Below are 19,238 nucleotides of genomic sequence, written 5' to 3'. Positions count from 1 at the left end.
AATATCAGGAAAGCTTATCAATTAATACTTAGGCATCATAGATCTGTAACTTCTTAGTCAGTTTTATCTTGCCAATAGCAGTTTTATAGTTGTTATATTGAATTTGTTATATTTTGTAATAAATTATATATTTGTTCAAATGTTTACATATCAAAGTTTTCCTTATAATCATATATAATCAAGTATGATTAACTGTATGCTGCTGGTTCTTTTTCCACTCCAGTTAAGTTATTAAGTTATGTTCGTGAATCTTGTTATTGTGCCCTCATTATTAATGTCACACTGTTGCCCTTGTTTCTGAATAAAACTGTTATCCGTAAAAATTCATCTGAACATTTAAATAAAGATTTTTAACTTAGCACTTTTGAGAAGTGTTTTGTCTATTTTAGGCAGTTGTTATACAACATTTGATGCTAAGTAGTTTGAAGATGCTTCCACGCTGCTCCCTGGTTATATTGTAAAAATTTTTAATTCAGATCTTCGGCAGCAATTTTTCCTTCTGATAAGAACGTCTAGTTTCTATGGGTTTCCAGATTTATTTACAAATATTTTTATCTATACACGTATTTACTCGGGGGGGGGGAGACTGGAGAATGCAAACATCATTACGGTCCCGACCTATAAATTGGCTTGAGGATAAAAAACCCTCTCCTTTAGGTCGCCATTGAAATACCATTAACTATATAATTATGTGTCAATCGTAATTTACGCGCACTAAAATTGATCAATTATTATAATATATACACCTCTAATATATAAATAATAAAATATATAAAAAAAGTATAAAATATCTTTTTTTGTTGTGTGAATCTTCACCGCCTTTTTGATGGCTTCTTTCCAGCTTTTGGGCTTTTGTAGTCGAAACTCTCCCGGCATATCGAGCAACGAGTTCTTTAAAACAACCGGAAAAAAATCCGTGATATATAGCGTTGACGTTGTCTGAGATGTAAAAGCAATCGTAGAGCTCTTTCAATATCTCGAGATATTAGAGATCTCTAATATTTTTTTCAAACAAATATTGTCTCGTTTCCACTTGAGGCTTGCATGTTCCCTTAATTTTCATAAGAGAGTTGCCTCCAAATTAATGATTCATGCAAAAATAACTTACATTCCGCTTTGAATCATCATCGAAATTAGGCATTCTTTGTGGACTTTGTGGAAACATGGAAGAATCTGGGAACCTTTGAACGTATCCTGCAAAAAGATTAAAAAAACGTGGATTTTAAAGCGGTTACTATTTTGTTTTCCACGGGGAGGGGCTAGTAGATATTAGGTTTAATGTACTAGCTAATGTATAATTATAGTGCGTCATGATTAGTAGGAGATCCTTGAACAAAAATACATAGTTACCTCCAGGCAGATACCACAATGCTCATGACCGGAATCTGGGCGACATTTGTGATTTTCTTTAAGTTGAACATCAAGACAAACACCACAAATATCGCAATGAAATGAACGATCTCCGTGATTCCTACAACATCAAGTTACGATGTCTGGCTACTCACAACTTTGTAAAAAAAGATTTTTTCGTTTCAATTACGGTTGTCAATAGGAAGGTTCATACCTGCAAATTCCGCATTTCTCGCAATGATAGGGATGATTACCCTTTCCGGTCAGATGTTTGCAAATACCACAGTAAAAATCAGCGAATCGAGTGTTACACGAAATGCAAAATTGACCATTTTCACCAAACTGTGTAAACATAAAAATATTAGTAACAGAATATTTATTGGCAGAATTGTCTAAATCCTAAAGGGGAAGAACTGTCAATCCACTGCAGCGAACGTGAACTAGTCTATAGGCATAAAACGGATGTACTCATTGAAAGAGATTTTTTACTATATACATGTATACTTCCATACAAATGAAAATCGTCTCCTCTTGCAGTGCAGAGATTACTTCAGCTTGAGTTTGAACTGAATAAAATGGGCTAAAGAAATCTTTTCTTTTTTACCTGTTGTTCTTTTTCGCACTTCATGCACTTTATCATCGTCGTATCACGTGTTTTTGGTTTCTGCTTACACGTGCTCGCCTCGTTGTGGCAACGACTGCACGGCCAGTATTTATCACAACAATCAAATTTCACCATGCAACGTCTCTCGTAATGATTACATGGCCAACTTTGCTTTTCCTGCGTCGACTTATAGCAGACAGATGTTGAATTCATGTCAATACAGACGAGAAACCAGGCAAACTCTTCTTAAATCCGAATCTACACGGATGAATGGGACGAGTTTTCTAATCACCAAAACGGTCAAAGACAGAACTAAAGTAAGGGAAAGAAACATTTTATAACCACCTGACCACTCATACATTTATTTCACAATTCCTACTTTCCGACAGTTTATGAAAGAACGAATCAAGATAAGCTTCCAATTTCTACTATGAATTCGGCATTTCGGCTAATATCGAACACTCTACTTATAGTATACAGGTCCTACCTAATATGAAAGTCTATAAAATAATGCTCTTTTTTCTCCCTACACAATGAAACAATTTTGTTATCAGTCGGAACCAATTTAAAGTGTTAATGCTATATAAATGTAATAATTTTGATCTCCACGGCTCCTATTACTAGTTTCTAAGTGTTATTTTTGCTCTGCAGTTGTGCTATCCTGAACTAACTGTATATTAAGTACTGCTCAAAATGACACTAACCAAAAATAAAATAATACATCAAAAAAATAACAGTGTTCTACTTTATGAACATTATGAATCAACGATAACGCACGTGATGCACAAATGTTCCTTTCTCCACTTCGAAATGATGTCAAATTCACAATGAATTATCATACATACATAATTCAGAATCATACATACACATTATTCATTGTATATCTACGCGTCTGCAAGTTTCTGGGGTTTCCCCGGCCGTGACTTCACAATAATTATTAGACAATTATTGCTGCCGCAGCGAGGTCGCCTGAGCGACCGAGCAAGGCAGCAGTCCCTAATTTATGTAGTAGGGGAAGCAAATTTACGAAATAGCGCACTGCATTGTGGTAAAAGATCTCCTACCACAATGCAATGCGGTCGGCTATACTATAAAACGACTGCATGCTTTATACGGTCAGTGTTTCAAATTCAAATTGTTTTTGGAAGGCAGACACTGAGTTAGCCGTGAGATTGTGCTCGCATGACGCATCACTGTTGTATAAACGGACACCAAAAGCGACGTGGTGAACCATACCGTTACTTGGCAATTGGAGTCTTGTGCTTTTGGTCTTTTACAAATACTTGCGCGTTTGGAATTTGAACTTTAATCTATTGTGATTTTAAGGTGTCGTATAACATTTGACTGTCACTTGTTTTATAGCTTTGTCATTTCGATTTTTTTAAAAGGTTTGAAACATATTTTCTTTTACTTTTATCATTGGGGTAAACCTGTGTGGCGTAACTAAAGCATGTATAAGTATTTAACTTTTAAGTTAGTTCTTTGATTGTTTTATTTAAGGGGCTAAAGCCTTAGGGTTTTAGTTTCACAAATACCTCGCGCATTTGGAATTTGACCTTTGATCTATTGTAATTTGAAGTGTCGTATAACATTTGACTATAATTTGCGTAACCATGGTATGAATTTTTAACAAGCAAGCATTTTGCGCATGCTATTTCTATAAGAGTATAGGCAGCAATACTGCCTTTAGGTAACCTAGTAAGTATAGATATAATAAAGCTAAATCGCTGACTCATATAATTATTATGACTCGAAAGTGTCACCTGTCGATCGATAGATCTGTAGAGCAAATCCAAGATTCAAAGCAAAATGACAGTAGATGTCATCAGAGATGTATTACGGAAATGGAGCTTTTTGCGGTTTCTGGCCGCGTATTGTTTCAAGATTCATCCGATCGATTTTAATGTGGTATATATTTAAGTAAATTGGATAAAATTTGCAAAATGGTCTATCGATAAATAGCCTATGGCCTATCATTTTGCCAGAAACTCAGTGCAAATATATTCGGTGCTGAGAAAATCAAATAAATAAACACTAAACAGTCTTAATTTGACACAAATACATAATTCCATTCCATCATTCCAAAACTCAAGTGGCAAAGCTGACTTGGACGCGTATTTTGTGCGAATACATTTGGCACAATTCTTTCCAGGAAATTGTTAAGCGGCAAAAAGTTCACAGAACACAGTTCAGAGACGTAGTGCGTGAAAGGGTGTGAAGGGCTGGCCTCGTTTTCGTCAAACTCGCAACAGATCTCGTGCTCTTTAGGGAATAGTTAATAGAGGCCGAAATTTCGTCTTAAAACGCAATGACTTACGACGTCAACTACGACGCCAGCTAATGGCTAATTACTCCGGCGTCAGCGACGGAGTTGAAAATTTGCCTCGGTTTTGTTTTGTTTTTGTTTTATCGTCGTAGGTGTGTAATGGCGCGAAATATACTAGTATTTACTTATTTTACTATTTAAAATCTGTATGTGATCGGATTTATCTACGTTTTGTCTCCCAAGAGTTGTGGTGCACAACTTTGGCTAATTTTCCGATGCGCGACTCTATTTCGCTCGCATGATACGGCAATCCTCCAAGAGGAACAAATAAACCGTTCTTTTGATGCTCTTCGATTAAGTTTAGATTAAATCGGGCCGGTAAGAATATATTTAATACATGTAGATTCTGGTCCTATTTTAATAATATCGCTGCTATTTCGCCGTTTAACAAGATGTGGCCGTGTATATAGGCGCGTTGACACGTCGCAGTTTGCACAGGATTGAAAATTTAATATAACTATATATAAGGCACGAATTCCAAAGGCAAAGTGTAAGACAAAGTGAATACCATCATGCGGTTTATTTACATTTTGAACAATTGAACTTCTATACTTTTTAAAGTACGATGTGCTTCTGAATTTGGCGATCGAACAACATTTAGGTTCGAACATGAACTGTATTGTTTATGTTCAGACGCTTTATATTGAAGACTGGCACATGCGCGGCACGCCGGAGTTAATTAACGCCAGAACAGGCGTCTTGTTGGATGTTTAAATCCCTTAGAGGTGGTCATAGATTCTCCAGCCCTACGCATGGAACGCCTTCACTTGAGACATACAGAAATATTTTGTCAGAACTCGGTTATACATAAACGTAATAATTTATATCTTCATTGTTTCAAAGTCGTATTTCAACTCGTCTTACTAGTTTGTGGTGATATTCTTAAATGATTATAGGACCCGAATTATTACATTGAAATACGTTAAAATAATATTTAAAATATAACAGTTTTTAACGCAAATATCATGTTAAAACTCTTTCCCACCTTATATTGTTTGAAGCCCACGCTAACACATTTGTATATGCCTATATGGTATATTCCTTTGTGATTTTCTTTGAACTGATGTCACTACAAGAAGCGAACGAATTTATTTCGACCACTTGTAAATTTCGGCTTGTTTATATCAATTATTAATCGATGCATCAGCATGTTTTGTAGGGCCGTAGGGGATTCCCCATGAATTGACTTATATTGCACAATTATGACTACATACAGTGAAATACGCTGCTATTTAAGATTATAGACTGGATAGAGCAAGCATATACTTATCTAGTAATACATACAGTAAAGGCAAAATATCCAAGATATTCTTAATTTCTTTAGATTTTACGTCGTATTTACGCATATATCCTGGCGTGTAAATCCAGGATCACCATGCTGGTGAATTACACAAAATAAATCTTGTCAAATCAGAACAGAAGTGAGCAAAAAAAATGTCAAATCCGTAATTATAAAATGCCTACGAAGCAAGGACGTTTTTTGAACTGTAGTCAAATTTTTATTCTGTGTTCAGCAAGAAATTTCAAAAAACAAAAAACGCAAAATAAGCTAAATTGGGCTTTCATCTAAGACTAAGTTAAAAAAGTATTTTATGCCGGATATTCTAACAAAATGCGAATTCAATTATATGGTGATGAAATGTTTCATTAAAAATCGGCTACACAGGCCATCTCGCAAAAATCTTTGAGACACTTCTCCAATCCCCCCTTCTCCCCATTTATAGACAGTGTTAGCTATAAATATTCAATACAAACAATATACTTTTCGAAAGAGACGCATGGGATGTGGAGGTAAATAGAGCCCCGTTTACACTACACTCGATTTATTGGCAGGGCACGGCTAAAATGGGTAGCCTGGGCACTGATAAAATCGGGCACGAGTGCCCGTTTTAGCCGTGCCAATAAATTGAGTGTCGTGTAAACGGGGCTTAGAATTGTAGAAGCAGGTGTATTTGAGGCAAAAATCAAAAAGTAAGAAAAAATTTACTCACCATTTTTGCACCTGATTTTGCACCTTCCGTTAAGAACTCCTAGTAATTAATGCTACTGTTGGTTATATTTTTCGTGAGACAGAAACATTACTTTAATTGTTTAGTAATAACTATAATGCATTTTTTGAAGAGCACTGTAGTATCATATTACGGGTATTACTTGTATTTTTAAGAACGAAGCATTTATCATAGCTATTCTATTCAAAACGTTTCAACGTATACCATGCATGTATCAATGAAACTCAATATTTACGAAGTGTTACGTAATTCATTGTTTATCACCGCATTCCCAAAATAATCATAAACAGTATCATGCAGAAGTGACCGAATACGGCTATTTTGTAATGCTACTCTATATAAAAGCGTGTACGTACAACTGAAAACGCGACAGTGGAAAGCAGCCCCTTTTACACAACACTCAATTTATTCGTACGGTTCGGCTAAAAATAATGGGTACCGTGCCCAAAAATATTAGTGTTCAGGCTACCAAAACAAAGACCGGGGGCACGGACGAAATGGGCACGGGTACACATTTTAGCCGTGCCGTGCCAATAAAAACCCCGTTTACACTACAATCAATCTATTGGCACGGCACGACTAAAATTGGTACCCGTACCCAATCATTAGTGTGCAGACTGCCAAAACAAAGGCTGAGCTCAGATGAAATGGGTACGGGTGCCCATTTTAGCCGTGCCGTGCCAATAAATCGAGTGTAGTGTAAACGGGGCTTTTAAACGAGTGTAGTGTAAACCAGGTATAAGCACTAATAAAATTGGGCACGGGTACCCGTGCCAATAAATTGACTGTAGAGTAAACGGGGCTTTAGACTGTCGTATCAGTGTGCTAGTCTGTCCTGAGTTGTGTTGAGCGAAGAGGTGAAAGATTATTCTCTAGTGCATGCCTGTAAGATATATAGGAATTGCGGGTACGCGATAGAATAGCAAACACAAAGTATACTATAGTCTATAATTTATACCAATCGTGTAATGAACGCTCCAGTGTAACTTGGTACCACATGGTATGATTGACCGGCAAACAAGGCCATTAAGCCAAAAGCTTGGCGAGGTGATATCGTTGCGGCATGCTTGCTCTCGCAGGAACTGATCGATGCTTTGTTGATTTTCTTTCCTAATACACGGAAATAACCGGAGCAGATATATTAAGTTAAATTATCTAGACATAAATTGCAGGATTATGAGTTCGAGAGAGTTATAATACAGCCAGTGTACAAAACATGAACACGACCACGGTGCCCTTTGCTGCAATGAGTGCACTTACGATGGCATACAACAAGCACAATAGTATGCAGCAGGTATTTTACTGTGAATTATAGCCAGCGACCCGTCGCTGAAACCGTTCAAGTGTAACACGTTATACTACACAATTTAAACTATATAAACTATGGCTTCATAACTTTATTTCTATTTTGGCGGATTGCTTGGAATAAAGGTCCAAATACTACCATAGATGTACAAATCAACTTACCTAAACTGAAGAGATTGACAAAGGATATTTACCTACAACGGACAGGATCGTAGAAAGAAAGAAAGAAAGAGAAACAGACAGCAGACTTCAAGCGATATCCTTAGCAACTGACCAACACGTAGGCGAGAGGTGAAGCACATTGATTATGCGGCGGTGCGCGCGCAACTCATGTTACCCCGGATGTACGCAATTTGGTGAGAATTAGATTCTTGCTGAAACTTCCTCTTCTTGATAATTATAGGATATGTGAAACGATATGTTAAATAGTTTTTTCGATTTGATTACTTGACAAGGGTGTCAAGCAAGTTATTATTGGTAAAAAGAGTTTTATGAATGTGCAATCACCATAGTTACTAACACCAGACACACCCAATGATTTAAATTAACGATTTTTGTAAATACGATAACTAACGCTAGAACGACGGAGTTGAAACTAGAACAAATGACACTTCTGCACTGTTAAACGTTTTTTAGCCAATAAATATAAATCTATCTAGTCGTTAATTAGTCTAGACCGAACGGAATGCAACTCTTTTTGGTTCATTTCCGTGTTAAATGTCTTTTACAGTCGCAGCAATAGAAGCGTTCCAAAAAATATCAGTTGGTTTACGGAATTTTAGAAAACTAATTGAAAAACTCCTTACTTCTGGTAACGTCCTTACTTCCTGTATTTTCACAGGCCAATCAATTTTTGCCTGATTATTCAGCAATTCTTATTTGAAATTTCATTAACCTCGTTATAATATATTCATAAATTATTATAATATATTCATAAATCTCTGAGAGAACAATACAATAAAACAATGAAACAATAAAACAATCCAATCGGGCCGTTTTGTTTGCTCAGGGTAAACTTTCGTTCAATTCTCGCGTTCCGGTTATATATTTTTTCAGGAAAAATATTTAGGATCGAACTAGGGAGACTGTGTGGTAGACCACTAACATCCTGTATTGTACTAAAATAATGTAAGGGTTAGAGTCTGTTGTGAGTGTTTTGTTCACAATACACGCTGACAATACAATGAACGAGAAATTTATTGCTAATAGACGAAGATTGCATATTAAAAAATTTTACTGACTATTTATAACGATATTCTGTTATGTTGTATATTTAAGTGCTAGCTATACGTATTGTTATTAGAATATTTCATAATTGTTATCCGTCCATGTTTCACGCTACGGTGTCCTTGTTAATTGGACCAATAAATTCCACACACAGCAAAACGTGACAATACAAAACAAACATCTCATCTCCTGGTTGTTGTCTTTTCAATAGATCGTTTTTGAAGTTTGTGCGCAAAACTTTCTCGGCAAATCGGGCAACGTGTCCTGGTGAAAGAAAAAACATAATTACGGTTTAGATAAAGTACATACCATGGGCGCAAAATTTATATGTAATTTGACGAATTATCTCCAAAACCCGACTGATTTTATACGTAATTGATTTAAACCATCATTGTCGTTCTAAAATACTACAATTAATCTTGTGCGCAGGATCCAGCAGGTTATTGCATGTCTGTACAGAATAGTAAACTTAGAAATAAGCAAAGACAAACCTCGTCCTACAGACAATTTTTTTCTCACTAACACCTAACATTCCTCGAGATTCATGCAACAACTGAAGCTTATTATCCGTAAACAAAAAACATCGATCTGATATTCACATTAAAGAGCGAACTATAAGCATGCAAGGTCAATAATCTGTTTATTATATGGCCGAACTGCATGGCACGTAGCTACATGGAATATACGGTAATACCGACCACGATCCGTACCAATCAGAATAGAGGATCTTGAAAAGGCGTTTAATAAGAACGCTTATTTCACACCTTACGAGAACATTCAACTTACATTCCATTTTGAATCATACGTGTAACACATTCCTTATGAACTTTGTGGGAGCACGGAAGGATCTGGCAGCCTGTAAATGCGTCCTACAGAAAAATAATTACAATCAGAAACTTGGTTAATATCATTTTACACAATTCGACTCAAATCTTGGACTGAAGGTTCGCAAATAATTTCACGATACCCCGTAGCGAGGCGTACTCTAAACATTTAAAAAAAAATTTGAAAAAGACTATTAATCTTTTTAAGTCATATCATGTAGTATTCCCTACACAAGGTTATTTAATCAGATTGCTTAGCCTGGTATATGCATTTGTTTTCTGACCGAACCGAATAATTATGTATATAGGGACAATTTGTAGACTTTCCGCTACTTTGATATAGTGATCAATATTGATATGTACCTCAAAGCAAATACCACAGTTGTCATGAGCGGAATCTGGACGACATTTATGGTTTCCTCTGAGTTGAACATCAAGACAAACACCACAGACGTCGCAATGATATGAACGATCTCCGTGGATCCTGGAAAAAAATTATAACAATAGCAGTGCAAATGAGTCTTTAATTTGCAAGCGGTATACACAATATTGAGCATATATACCTGCATATTCCGCATTTTTCACAATGATAGGGATGATCATCCATTCCAGTCAAATGTTTGCAAAGACCACAATAATAATCAGCGAATTTACTGTTACATGCCACGCAGAATTGATCATTTTCGCCAAACTAAATTAAAAAAAAAAGACGAGACATTTAACGCTTGCGATAGAAACCTTTAAATATTGTAGAAAATCTTCACTAGAAGTGGACGATGAAAAAACTGAACCTTCCACAAACGGTGACATCATCGTAAATCAGTTATACATGCATGTATGATTTCCACCAATCTTAAAAGATCTATATCGCTCATCGCGAGGCAATTATATCACAGGGCCATTATGGGCGTAAAAATATTTAACAATATTGTCACTAACTTGTTGTTCTTTTCCGCATTCCATGCACTTTACCATCGTCGTATCACGTGATTTCAGTTTCTTTTGCTGGCACGTGCTCGTCTCGTTGTGGCAACGATGACAAGCCCAGTATTTATCACAACAATCAAATTTCACCATGCAACGTCTTTTGTAGTGATTACACAACCATCTTTCCACTTGCAATTGTTCCACCACGTTATTTGATCCCGGAGACATATTTAATTGCCCGGAGAGATTTTGCTTCGTCACCCTTTTCTCAGCAGCACTCGAGGTAATCTTTGCTCGAGACCTATTGCCATCACCTTTTTGAAAAAAAATATTCATAATACTTTGTTTCTTGCGAAAACCAAACGTAGATGTAGCAGCAAAATGTAGAATTGGTTTATGCTCCATACATGCAATCCTCTCATCTATTACAGATACTGAAGATTTATAAAACTTTCTTTTCATCGCACTTAATAGACAAAATTAATAAAAAGTGAATATTTATTCATTTCTAGTTGGAAATTATATTTATAGTAGCGAACTAGTATAAACCAACCTCTTTCATTTTCCCGTCTGGTACGATCTGTAGGAATCTGTAGGAATCTCTCGCTCGTCGGAACTTCATTTTCAACTGATCTGGAGATCCTTCGAGAATATCGCGAACACCCACGGGAAGCGTCATGTTGACTACTGCCTATACATTGACTGCTCCGGCTGGATTCTGATGCTACGCTCTGTTCCACAGGAGATGAAGAGCTCGAAGGATGATTTTTCGTAAGGATCCTAGACAGGTGAGCCTGACTTCTTGTGATTTCACGTGTTTTTCTTACGCTTCTTGCCTTTATTCCACACATGGCCAATTTCAGCATAGCATGGTCTCCGCAGTTAAATTCATCAATGAGGCAAACTAAATCAATTCTTTTAATCGACTGGAAGAAAACACGGAGCACACCTAAATCTGAAACACTGATAACACCTTTCCCGTCTAAATCAAGAATGACGTCGGTTGCTGTAAATTTGGTTTCAATGGAAAAATTTTCCCTTGCCCAACACTTAAACTCCACAATATCACCTAAGAGTAGGCTATAACTAATTGTGAGCAATAACTGCTTGTAGCCGTTCAACACTACTGGATTACCAATTGACTCTGCGCTACTTCCTTCGGCCACTTCAACAGGGAATGGTATTAATTCAAATAAAGCGCCACTTTCATTGTTATCTTGATTTTGAGGTCTATTCCTTTTTTGCTGATTATTGCTTTGCTGTGGACGTACCTCTACAGGTCCAATCCTGGTTTCTGAAATAGTGCCACTGAACGAAATGTTGGCATTTACGATTGACATCGGACTATACTCTGGCGTATCATCGCCTCCATGATTTACTGCCTTACGAGGAAAAATCTCCTGAAATTTTTTTACTGCTCTTGCTTCATTCGTTTTTAAATCGTTTTTGACTAAAATATTTCCAAGCTCGGCTAAGACAACTCTCTTCTCGTTATCCATCTTGCGAAGGGCATTTTTCAAACTTAATATTTCCGATGCTAAACGTTTTTCTTCTTCGATATATTTCTGTCTTTCTAATTCCAACTGTCTCTGTATTTTTCGGATTAAAAACTTTTGATGGCATAAATCACGTCTTAAATTATCATTTTCTTGCGGTTTTCGACTGCTATTCTTTGACTCAAAATTTACTTCTAAATTACTCTTTTTAAAATCTATATCATTGTCTGACGTTTGTGTTGATTGGTTACAAGTCGCTGGTTTTACCGAAACATTATTAATTATTTTACAACGTACGTCTATTGTTTTGGAATATCTACAATCATCGTTTTGAAATCGATTTTTACAGACTTCACGCTCTTTCAAGGAAATCCGAAATTCCAACATAGACCGACATTTAAGGCTACTAATCGCACACTGCACAAAAGAAACATAATTTTCTAAAAATTTTAAAAGTTTTTCCCTTTCTTTAAAGCAAATAGCTTGAGTAAATATTTTACGAAGGCCAATGTTTTCACACAATCGACTATCAAAGGATTGAAACATTATTTTGATTACATGAACTTTTTTATCTGCTCTGTGACACTTAATTAACCGAGGTTTTAAATCAAATTTAGACAATTCCTCAACTATGGTTACAATTTTATTTTCGAAGTCTCCTTTTCGAAGCTCTTTCCACGGAACTGAATCAACTACGTTCAGAGCGGTAATGCGTCTCTTAAACTGAAATTTCAACAATATTCGTACATTGGGATTGTCATGACTTTCAGTTTTGATACGATCGCAGAACGTATTTTTAGGCTTTTCCAAGAAATGACGGTGTGACATCCTCTATGCATTACCTTACTGATGGTTGAAGATGGCACCTGTTTGCGAGAAATTCTACCCAACAATGTAGACGGTATCATCGATTTAAAGACTTTGTTTAAGATCTACCAGACACCCACTACAATTGCATCGTTGACAATTTGAATCGTCCAGTGTCATTGTCCCGCGACAACGGCTGTAATCGTGAAGGAAAAACAAACTTTTCTTAGCCATGTGTTGTCTTTACCATCTTTAGAAATCAATAAAACATTTAGACTGCTTCAGAATGAATGGAAAAGATCAAATGATGTTACATAATAATTGTATTTCATTTCGTTGTGTATTAATGTAATGAGTTCTCGTTGGCTGATAGCACATTTCTCATTGGCTGATAGCACATTTCTCATTGGCTGATGGCACCTTAAAAAACCACACCCATCGCGTGCATTGCCGTCACTCAGCTAGTCAGCCGCACGTGTTTACTTTTCATTTGTTGTGCTTTAAAAGCACCATCGATGGTTTGCATTGTTAAATTTAAAAGTGAACATTTAATGAAGTTTCTACTTCAACTTGGACATAAACGTGTGTTTTTTGTATTAGCTACACATGTAATAAATTTATACTGAGTTTCATTAAATTTTGACCGTCTGATATTTCACTGCTGAGGGGTCTCCTCCATACCTTGTTCGTTGTTTCACTTAATTTGAAATGTTTTCTATTCGGCTGAATTCAGCCTTAAGGCAGCGAAAGAGAATGGAAGTAATTTTATTGATTCGCATTATCGTCCATCAACGCAGTCAATCATGAAATAGCAATTTTTTACACGCACCAAGAATCTTCAGTTAAAAATATTTAGAACTAACCTTTAGCTTTCTTCGTCGTATATAATTATAGAGATTATCGAACTCTCTTATTAAGTGTTCTCTTAACTTCCCTTGTTATGACCGGGCTAATCGTTTTTGTAGTTTTGCAATTTGTATCAGCCTCGTACCCAAGCGCTTTTGTGAAAAACAAAAGTTATAAAGGTTGCATTCAGTTTCTATAAAGAGATCTGTGGCCAAGGAAAGCGCGCGAAGGTGCTTGGTATATATATATTAAAGCAACCAAGAATATGAAGAGTTTTTCATTCACGTGCTAAGATCGCTTCAGAAGTCGTTTCGGAGTTTAGATATATACACGTCCGAATAGAGAGAATTTTTGGGCAATCGTACCGAAGTTAATTTCGGTGTATTGCGCAAAAACAGATATTGAGTATGTTAAGATATTTCGATATTTTTAATTTTATAAATATGCAAATGACCTTTTTGCACTAATTGCACTTGTCCGGAATGGGTTTCTAAACACTTAGTTACATTTTACATTAAGTTTGTTAGTTGGAAGCCAAATCTGATGGGGGTACTTATATACCACTTGGTATAGGAATTTCCATTGGAAGGTTAGGAATTGGAACTTCCAAGGTGAACAGAATGCATTTCGAGACACATCTACACATTTTCAGTATAAAAGATGCTATACATGCAGTATTATTATAGTGAAATTATAATTACTGATCATGAAAATAATATGGTTTAATATGGTGTAGACTAGTGTTATTTGTGTTCTGTATTCTATGAACAGTGAAGTTTGAAACAAGACGTTTATACGTGCGTCTATATTTGTCAAAATCGTATGAAATAAGCAACAAATCATGTTGCACGTTTCGTGCGCAAGAAGGCTAAATCAAACCAAACGACTGGCGTTTCCCTCCACAGTTTGAATCACGAAAGCATAAAATATTTTAAAATAAAGGCAGAAGTGGCCGCAAATATACAATCAATACATGGTGCTGCCTGGATCTAGCGATCGAAATTGGCAGACTGGAGAAGAATAAAGGATTTACAAGAGAACAGTGCCATATTGTAAATCGGTGATCCGGAGATCGGTGTAAAATTGCAATAACTTGAAACATTAGGCTGAAACAAACGTCAATAATTAAAAGTGTTCACCAGTTATAGGGGCGCAGGTTAATCTGCTTGTATAGTATTGTATTGTATTGGTCTACTGCAATGCGGGCACGAAATATTCAACCTAATCACGAAAAGATTTTATTAACCTCCAAGATTGTACTTTGAAACCCATGCATGCATATATCATAATCCAAATGTTTCAGTTTATATATACAAAAGCGTGATAGCCGGAAGAAACTGAGATAAAACGGAAGACCTACTCTGCACCTTTTGAGTGGCCTATAAGCTATTTGGAATTAATTTGATTCACTTACGGGGTGGCTGAATTATTTGCACCTAAAAGGAGACAAATCTGTCTTTTCTTGCAATGTAGTTGATTGTTTTAAATTTTTATATATTATTATGTGGGGCAGCTAAGTTCACGTATAATAATCTATAGATAACTATAAAGTCCGTTTCCCGGGTCTTTCCCGATTTCCTTCACACAAAATTGTTAAGTGTATATTCCATGCATGCAAATTGCTAAGTGTATATATGCATGCATGCAATGATGTCGAGAGTGGCTAGGCATTTTCATTCTGCAATGATCAAATCTGAGCTGAAGGTTGCGAATTCTATTGTCACAGGCTATGTGCATATGTGTTTTGCAACATGACCCTACTTGTCTGATTGTAAATCCATATTGGCTGAATCTAAATATGATGTTGTAAATTTTAAAGTCACAAGACTTATTCTTGAGAAAAGCTAGCTCCACCTAATATATTCAAAAAATAAACATTGCGATTTGCGGAAATCGCAAAACTTACCTTGATCGAATATGATGACTATTTTACAGGCCTCTGTGTGGTGTATCTTGTAATTCAGACTTTAGCATATTATGCGCTCTGATAGTTGGCAATTGACCTTTTTATATACTTTTGATGAAAATTTCAAAACCCCCTATGGGCGAGAGGGAATTTTTCAATTGAATACGTCAGATTACTAATTAGGCACAAGATTTAGGTATGCTGGAGAATATGTATCCTGTTTATAAAACTAATATACATTCAACAAGAAACATTTTTATTGCATGCAACTAAGCAGAGCAGTGCAAATCCAATTCATTTATGAACAAGTATTATTTTCAAATGGTTTATCTTTGAAAATACTAACTAAGCAGTTTTTAGAGTTTGCTTACATCATTCCGTTTAGCGGCGGAAATTAGACGGGGCGTGACTTTGATGTATTGCAATGAGTATATAACATGACTCGGTCGTGGCAGTCGTGTACTCCTCCCGACAGTAGCATGCACTTGTTGGTTTCAGAAAGTTTTTTCACGCAGTTTCTCACGCGTCATTGAATTTCAGTCGGGTAAGCGGGTACAAGTAAACAGCTACTTCAAAGAGAAACTGGGGAATACCCTAAAACACTGAGTTGCAAAAACGCTGAGGTACGCAGATACCACCCGGAAGACGGTTTTCTTTGAATGACATTTTTGAGGAAGGTACAAAGTTAAACACTCTAATTGATCACATGCATGTAACAAAAAAACAAATATTTCTTTATGCTGTTTGCCACTTGACTCAGTGACGTAACGTCATTTTGAGGAAAGTTTACAAAACTTGAAATCCTACCGGAGAAAGGTTGAACTGTTGATGGTGTTATGACGACAATTTACCCCGTTTAGTGCAGCGTGTTCAAAAAAATCTCGTCAAGTATTTCTGAATGAGGAAATTCTTCACTCTGGATATTGGTTAGGACTGACAGTTGCACGGCCATCAAAAGAGCGAGTTATTGCAGGAACACGACATTATAAACAACAATCAATTCCACCGAACATGAAAATGTGCCTCAAATTTGTCTCAAACACCAATTTTAGGCTTCTATATCCATCCTGTACTGACATAGTAAACGAGCTCTACCCATTTTGCACCAACCCTGCATGGAGTGATTGGCCCACAGGTCCGTCATTCGTTAATTAAAATCCAGTTTGTTATCGTGTTCACAAAAATCGTCAATTTTCCACAATTGGGTGTGTTTGATCTGGGTAACTATAGTGATCGAAGGCTCTTACAATTGTTTTTTTCACTCAGAGAAACTTGGCTTGCAATATGCCATGAAAAGATTTTTATATTTTTAAAGATAAAAGAAATTTTTTAATGTACTTCACTACCTTAAAGCCTATAGTTTACATATTATGTATACCTGCACGATTGCAAATTTTACCGGTCTGGAAATACTTTTTGCCAAGTAATCACTTTTTTTATTGCTGGCAGACAGATTGATATGCTTGTTTATGGTTAGTCAGTGAATTCCACGCAGACCACTTTACATTTACACAGTTGCTGATTTTGCATGACTTGCAAAAATTTTATTCATTTTGCATGACTTTGCAAAAATTTCATTCATCAAACTTCAACGGGGATTTCCCTTTTCCCCTGACTATATCAGCGACAACTCATCATGCCTTGAAAATTGAAAAAAAGGTCACAAAAGATCACGAAGGGTCGCAGAATTTTGATTCGACTGCAAAATTATAACAATTCTAAACCTGGGAATTCCCCGTTAATTGCAGCTATTTTTGGCGACAATTTAGCGTGATTACAAACACAAACCAATAACTTTTGACAACATAGCAATATTGATGATTGTTATGGTTTGAATAGGGATTTAGAATACCTTAAAATGCTGTCAGAACAGATAAACAAACACATTAAACCACCGGATTAATAAATATTAGAATGGTAATAAAATTAAATATGATACGTGGTGAATATGATCATCCAAATGTATTTATAAACTTGCGTACCTGCACATGGCAATGAAAAACTCACTTCGTTTAAAAACACTTCTGCGCCAACAATCTGGATAATATTGTCAGTTGGCAGTAATCAACATGACATGAGTATTAAGAAACAATATCCTGTTGAAAACTTCCCTCTGACAACAATAATGATTGTGTACGTAATCCTTTGTAAAGTTGATAAAAAGACAATTCCAACGGAGGTGAGCTTGGTCCGACTTCACCGTCATTGCTTCTTTTCTTAAATTCGTCTCTGACTAGCTGTTGCTTATTCACCAGCTCCGTATCCAGGCGCTTCAAATAACTATAAATATAGGCAGACTAGAGGCTTTTTCATAGATCAGTGTTTTATACAGCTTAGCCACTGATCTATGTAAAAGCCTGTAGTGTGCCTATATTTACAGATTTAAAGCGCCTGGGTACGGGCTGGTGATTCACTATGAAGACCTAATCACTGCAGCATTTTCTTTTGGAACATTTTGGAGCTAATTTGATACCAGAGATTGAATTTGCGCCAGGGAAAAATATGGTTATCTTTTCGTGTGTTTGAAGTCGCTGTTTCCTTTTTACCACGTCCTCCATCACTCTCACCGGAAACAACATCTGATTTTACAGGACAAAACAGCAATTAGTATGCTGGGTTCACAAAAATCGTACATCTACATAAGTCAAACTGAGATGCTACCGAACTGAAAATGTTATCCGATTGAAATCAAATGCCTTATCGCATCGTGCAGCATGCCCTAAGGTGGTGCAGTGGTACTAACTAATTTGGCCACAATAAAGAACTGAATATTATATAACAATATCTGTATAGTTACCTTTCATTTTAATCCTTCGATAATGTTTTCAAATACTAAACAACCAAACTCCGTAACTTAATCATCAAGTTAAGTGGCAGAAAATTCCGACACTGAAACTATACCTTATTGTTGTCCTTTGATACTCAACATTGAAATTAGGAAGACAAGAAAAAAAATGAAAGATACATCTTGGAATCTACAATTGCTATATCCGAGGATTGCAACATCCAAGAATTCTTAAACCGCGCTGATAAAAGGAGGAGTTTTGTTTTATTCTAACCAATCAGCGCGTTTGTTTACAATTTCTTTTTAAGACCAATCATAATGCAGGTGCAGTAATAACCTTAGTGGATTTGTACGGATGGGAATTCTCGTGTAAACAAATGACCTACCTCTTGAGCTGCACGATTTTTTTACAAGTTGAAACATTATATGGTCCAGTTTTCTGCGATTAGATCAACTAATCAACTTCTTATATATAAAAAATATACAGTAAGTTTATACGTAGTTTATACACATATAAGTTTAAACGTATTGCCTAGCTCATTCAATTTATCAAATCTTCTTGCAAAGAAACTGAAGATAATAAATTATTGCCAATTGGCAGTAATCAACATGACATGGTTTGAAACCCCATGTCTTGATGATTACTGCCCACTGACAACATTGACATGATTTTTTCCTTGTTCACTGCATGGCATGTCTTCTTCCAGTACGCTTCAACTCTATTGACTTCCATCGCAATTCAGATTCTGAGAGCTTTGGCCATCATTTACACGTTTAGGATAGTTCAGAATATTTTTTTACATTTCAAGTTGATTACACTACGATA

At 36.1% G+C, this 19,238-nt stretch overlaps 2 protein-coding genes across 8 annotated transcripts; both read right to left on the bottom strand.

Moving 5' to 3' along the window:
• Nucleotides 1-403: 403 nt before the first annotated feature.
• On the bottom strand, nucleotides 404-8,436 carry LOC114528985 (RING finger and CHY zinc finger domain-containing protein 1-like). Of its 5 annotated transcripts, none has more exons than XM_028550706.1 (9): nucleotides 7,757-8,435; nucleotides 7,248-7,399; nucleotides 6,272-6,310; nucleotides 5,266-5,349; nucleotides 1,955-2,266; nucleotides 1,565-1,692; nucleotides 1,351-1,471; nucleotides 1,109-1,194; nucleotides 404-891 (listed from the first exon to the last, which is right to left on the bottom strand). In XM_028550706.1, the coding sequence occupies exons 5-9, from the start codon at nucleotides 2,165-2,167 to the stop codon at nucleotides 813-815; spliced, it is 627 nt and encodes a 208-aa protein (XP_028406507.1). In that variant the 5' UTR covers nucleotides 2,168-2,266; nucleotides 5,266-5,349; nucleotides 6,272-6,310; nucleotides 7,248-7,399; nucleotides 7,757-8,435; the 3' UTR covers nucleotides 404-812. The 5 variants fall into 5 exon arrangements, with proteins under 5 accessions (XP_028406507.1, XP_028406508.1, XP_028406506.1 ...); XM_028550707.1 differs by having other exon boundaries at nucleotides 7,789-8,435; XM_028550705.1 differs by having other exon boundaries at nucleotides 7,248-8,435.
• Nucleotides 8,437-8,691: 255 nt separating this feature from the next.
• Nucleotides 8,692-15,717, bottom strand: LOC114528984. 3 transcript variants are annotated; one of them, XM_028550702.1, is made up of 7 exons: nucleotides 15,628-15,717; nucleotides 11,126-13,071; nucleotides 10,585-10,886; nucleotides 10,209-10,336; nucleotides 10,009-10,129; nucleotides 9,608-9,690; nucleotides 8,692-9,085 (listed from the first exon to the last, which is right to left on the bottom strand). In XM_028550702.1, the coding sequence occupies exons 2-7, from the start codon at nucleotides 12,894-12,896 to the stop codon at nucleotides 9,004-9,006; spliced, it is 2,487 nt and encodes an 828-aa protein (XP_028406503.1). In that variant the 5' UTR covers nucleotides 12,897-13,071; nucleotides 15,628-15,717; the 3' UTR covers nucleotides 8,692-9,003. The 3 variants fall into 3 exon arrangements, with proteins under 3 accessions (XP_028406503.1, XP_028406502.1, XP_028406505.1); XM_028550701.1 differs by having other exon boundaries at nucleotides 11,126-13,125; nucleotides 15,628-15,694; XM_028550704.1 differs by lacking the exon at nucleotides 8,692-9,085 and having other exon boundaries at nucleotides 9,604-9,690; nucleotides 11,126-13,125; nucleotides 15,628-15,694.
• Nucleotides 15,718-19,238: the final 3,521 nt, after the last annotated feature.

The sequence above is a fragment of the Dendronephthya gigantea genome, unplaced genomic scaffold (genome assembly GCF_004324835.1).
Source record: "Dendronephthya gigantea isolate DGI-Jeju-01 unplaced genomic scaffold, DenGig_1.0 000052F, whole genome shotgun sequence".
In the NCBI taxonomy this organism is placed as follows: Eukaryota; Metazoa; Cnidaria; class Anthozoa; order Malacalcyonacea; family Nephtheidae; genus Dendronephthya; species Dendronephthya gigantea.
Note: the sequence above shows the minus strand (reverse complement) of the source record. Positions and strands in the feature narration are given on the sequence as shown.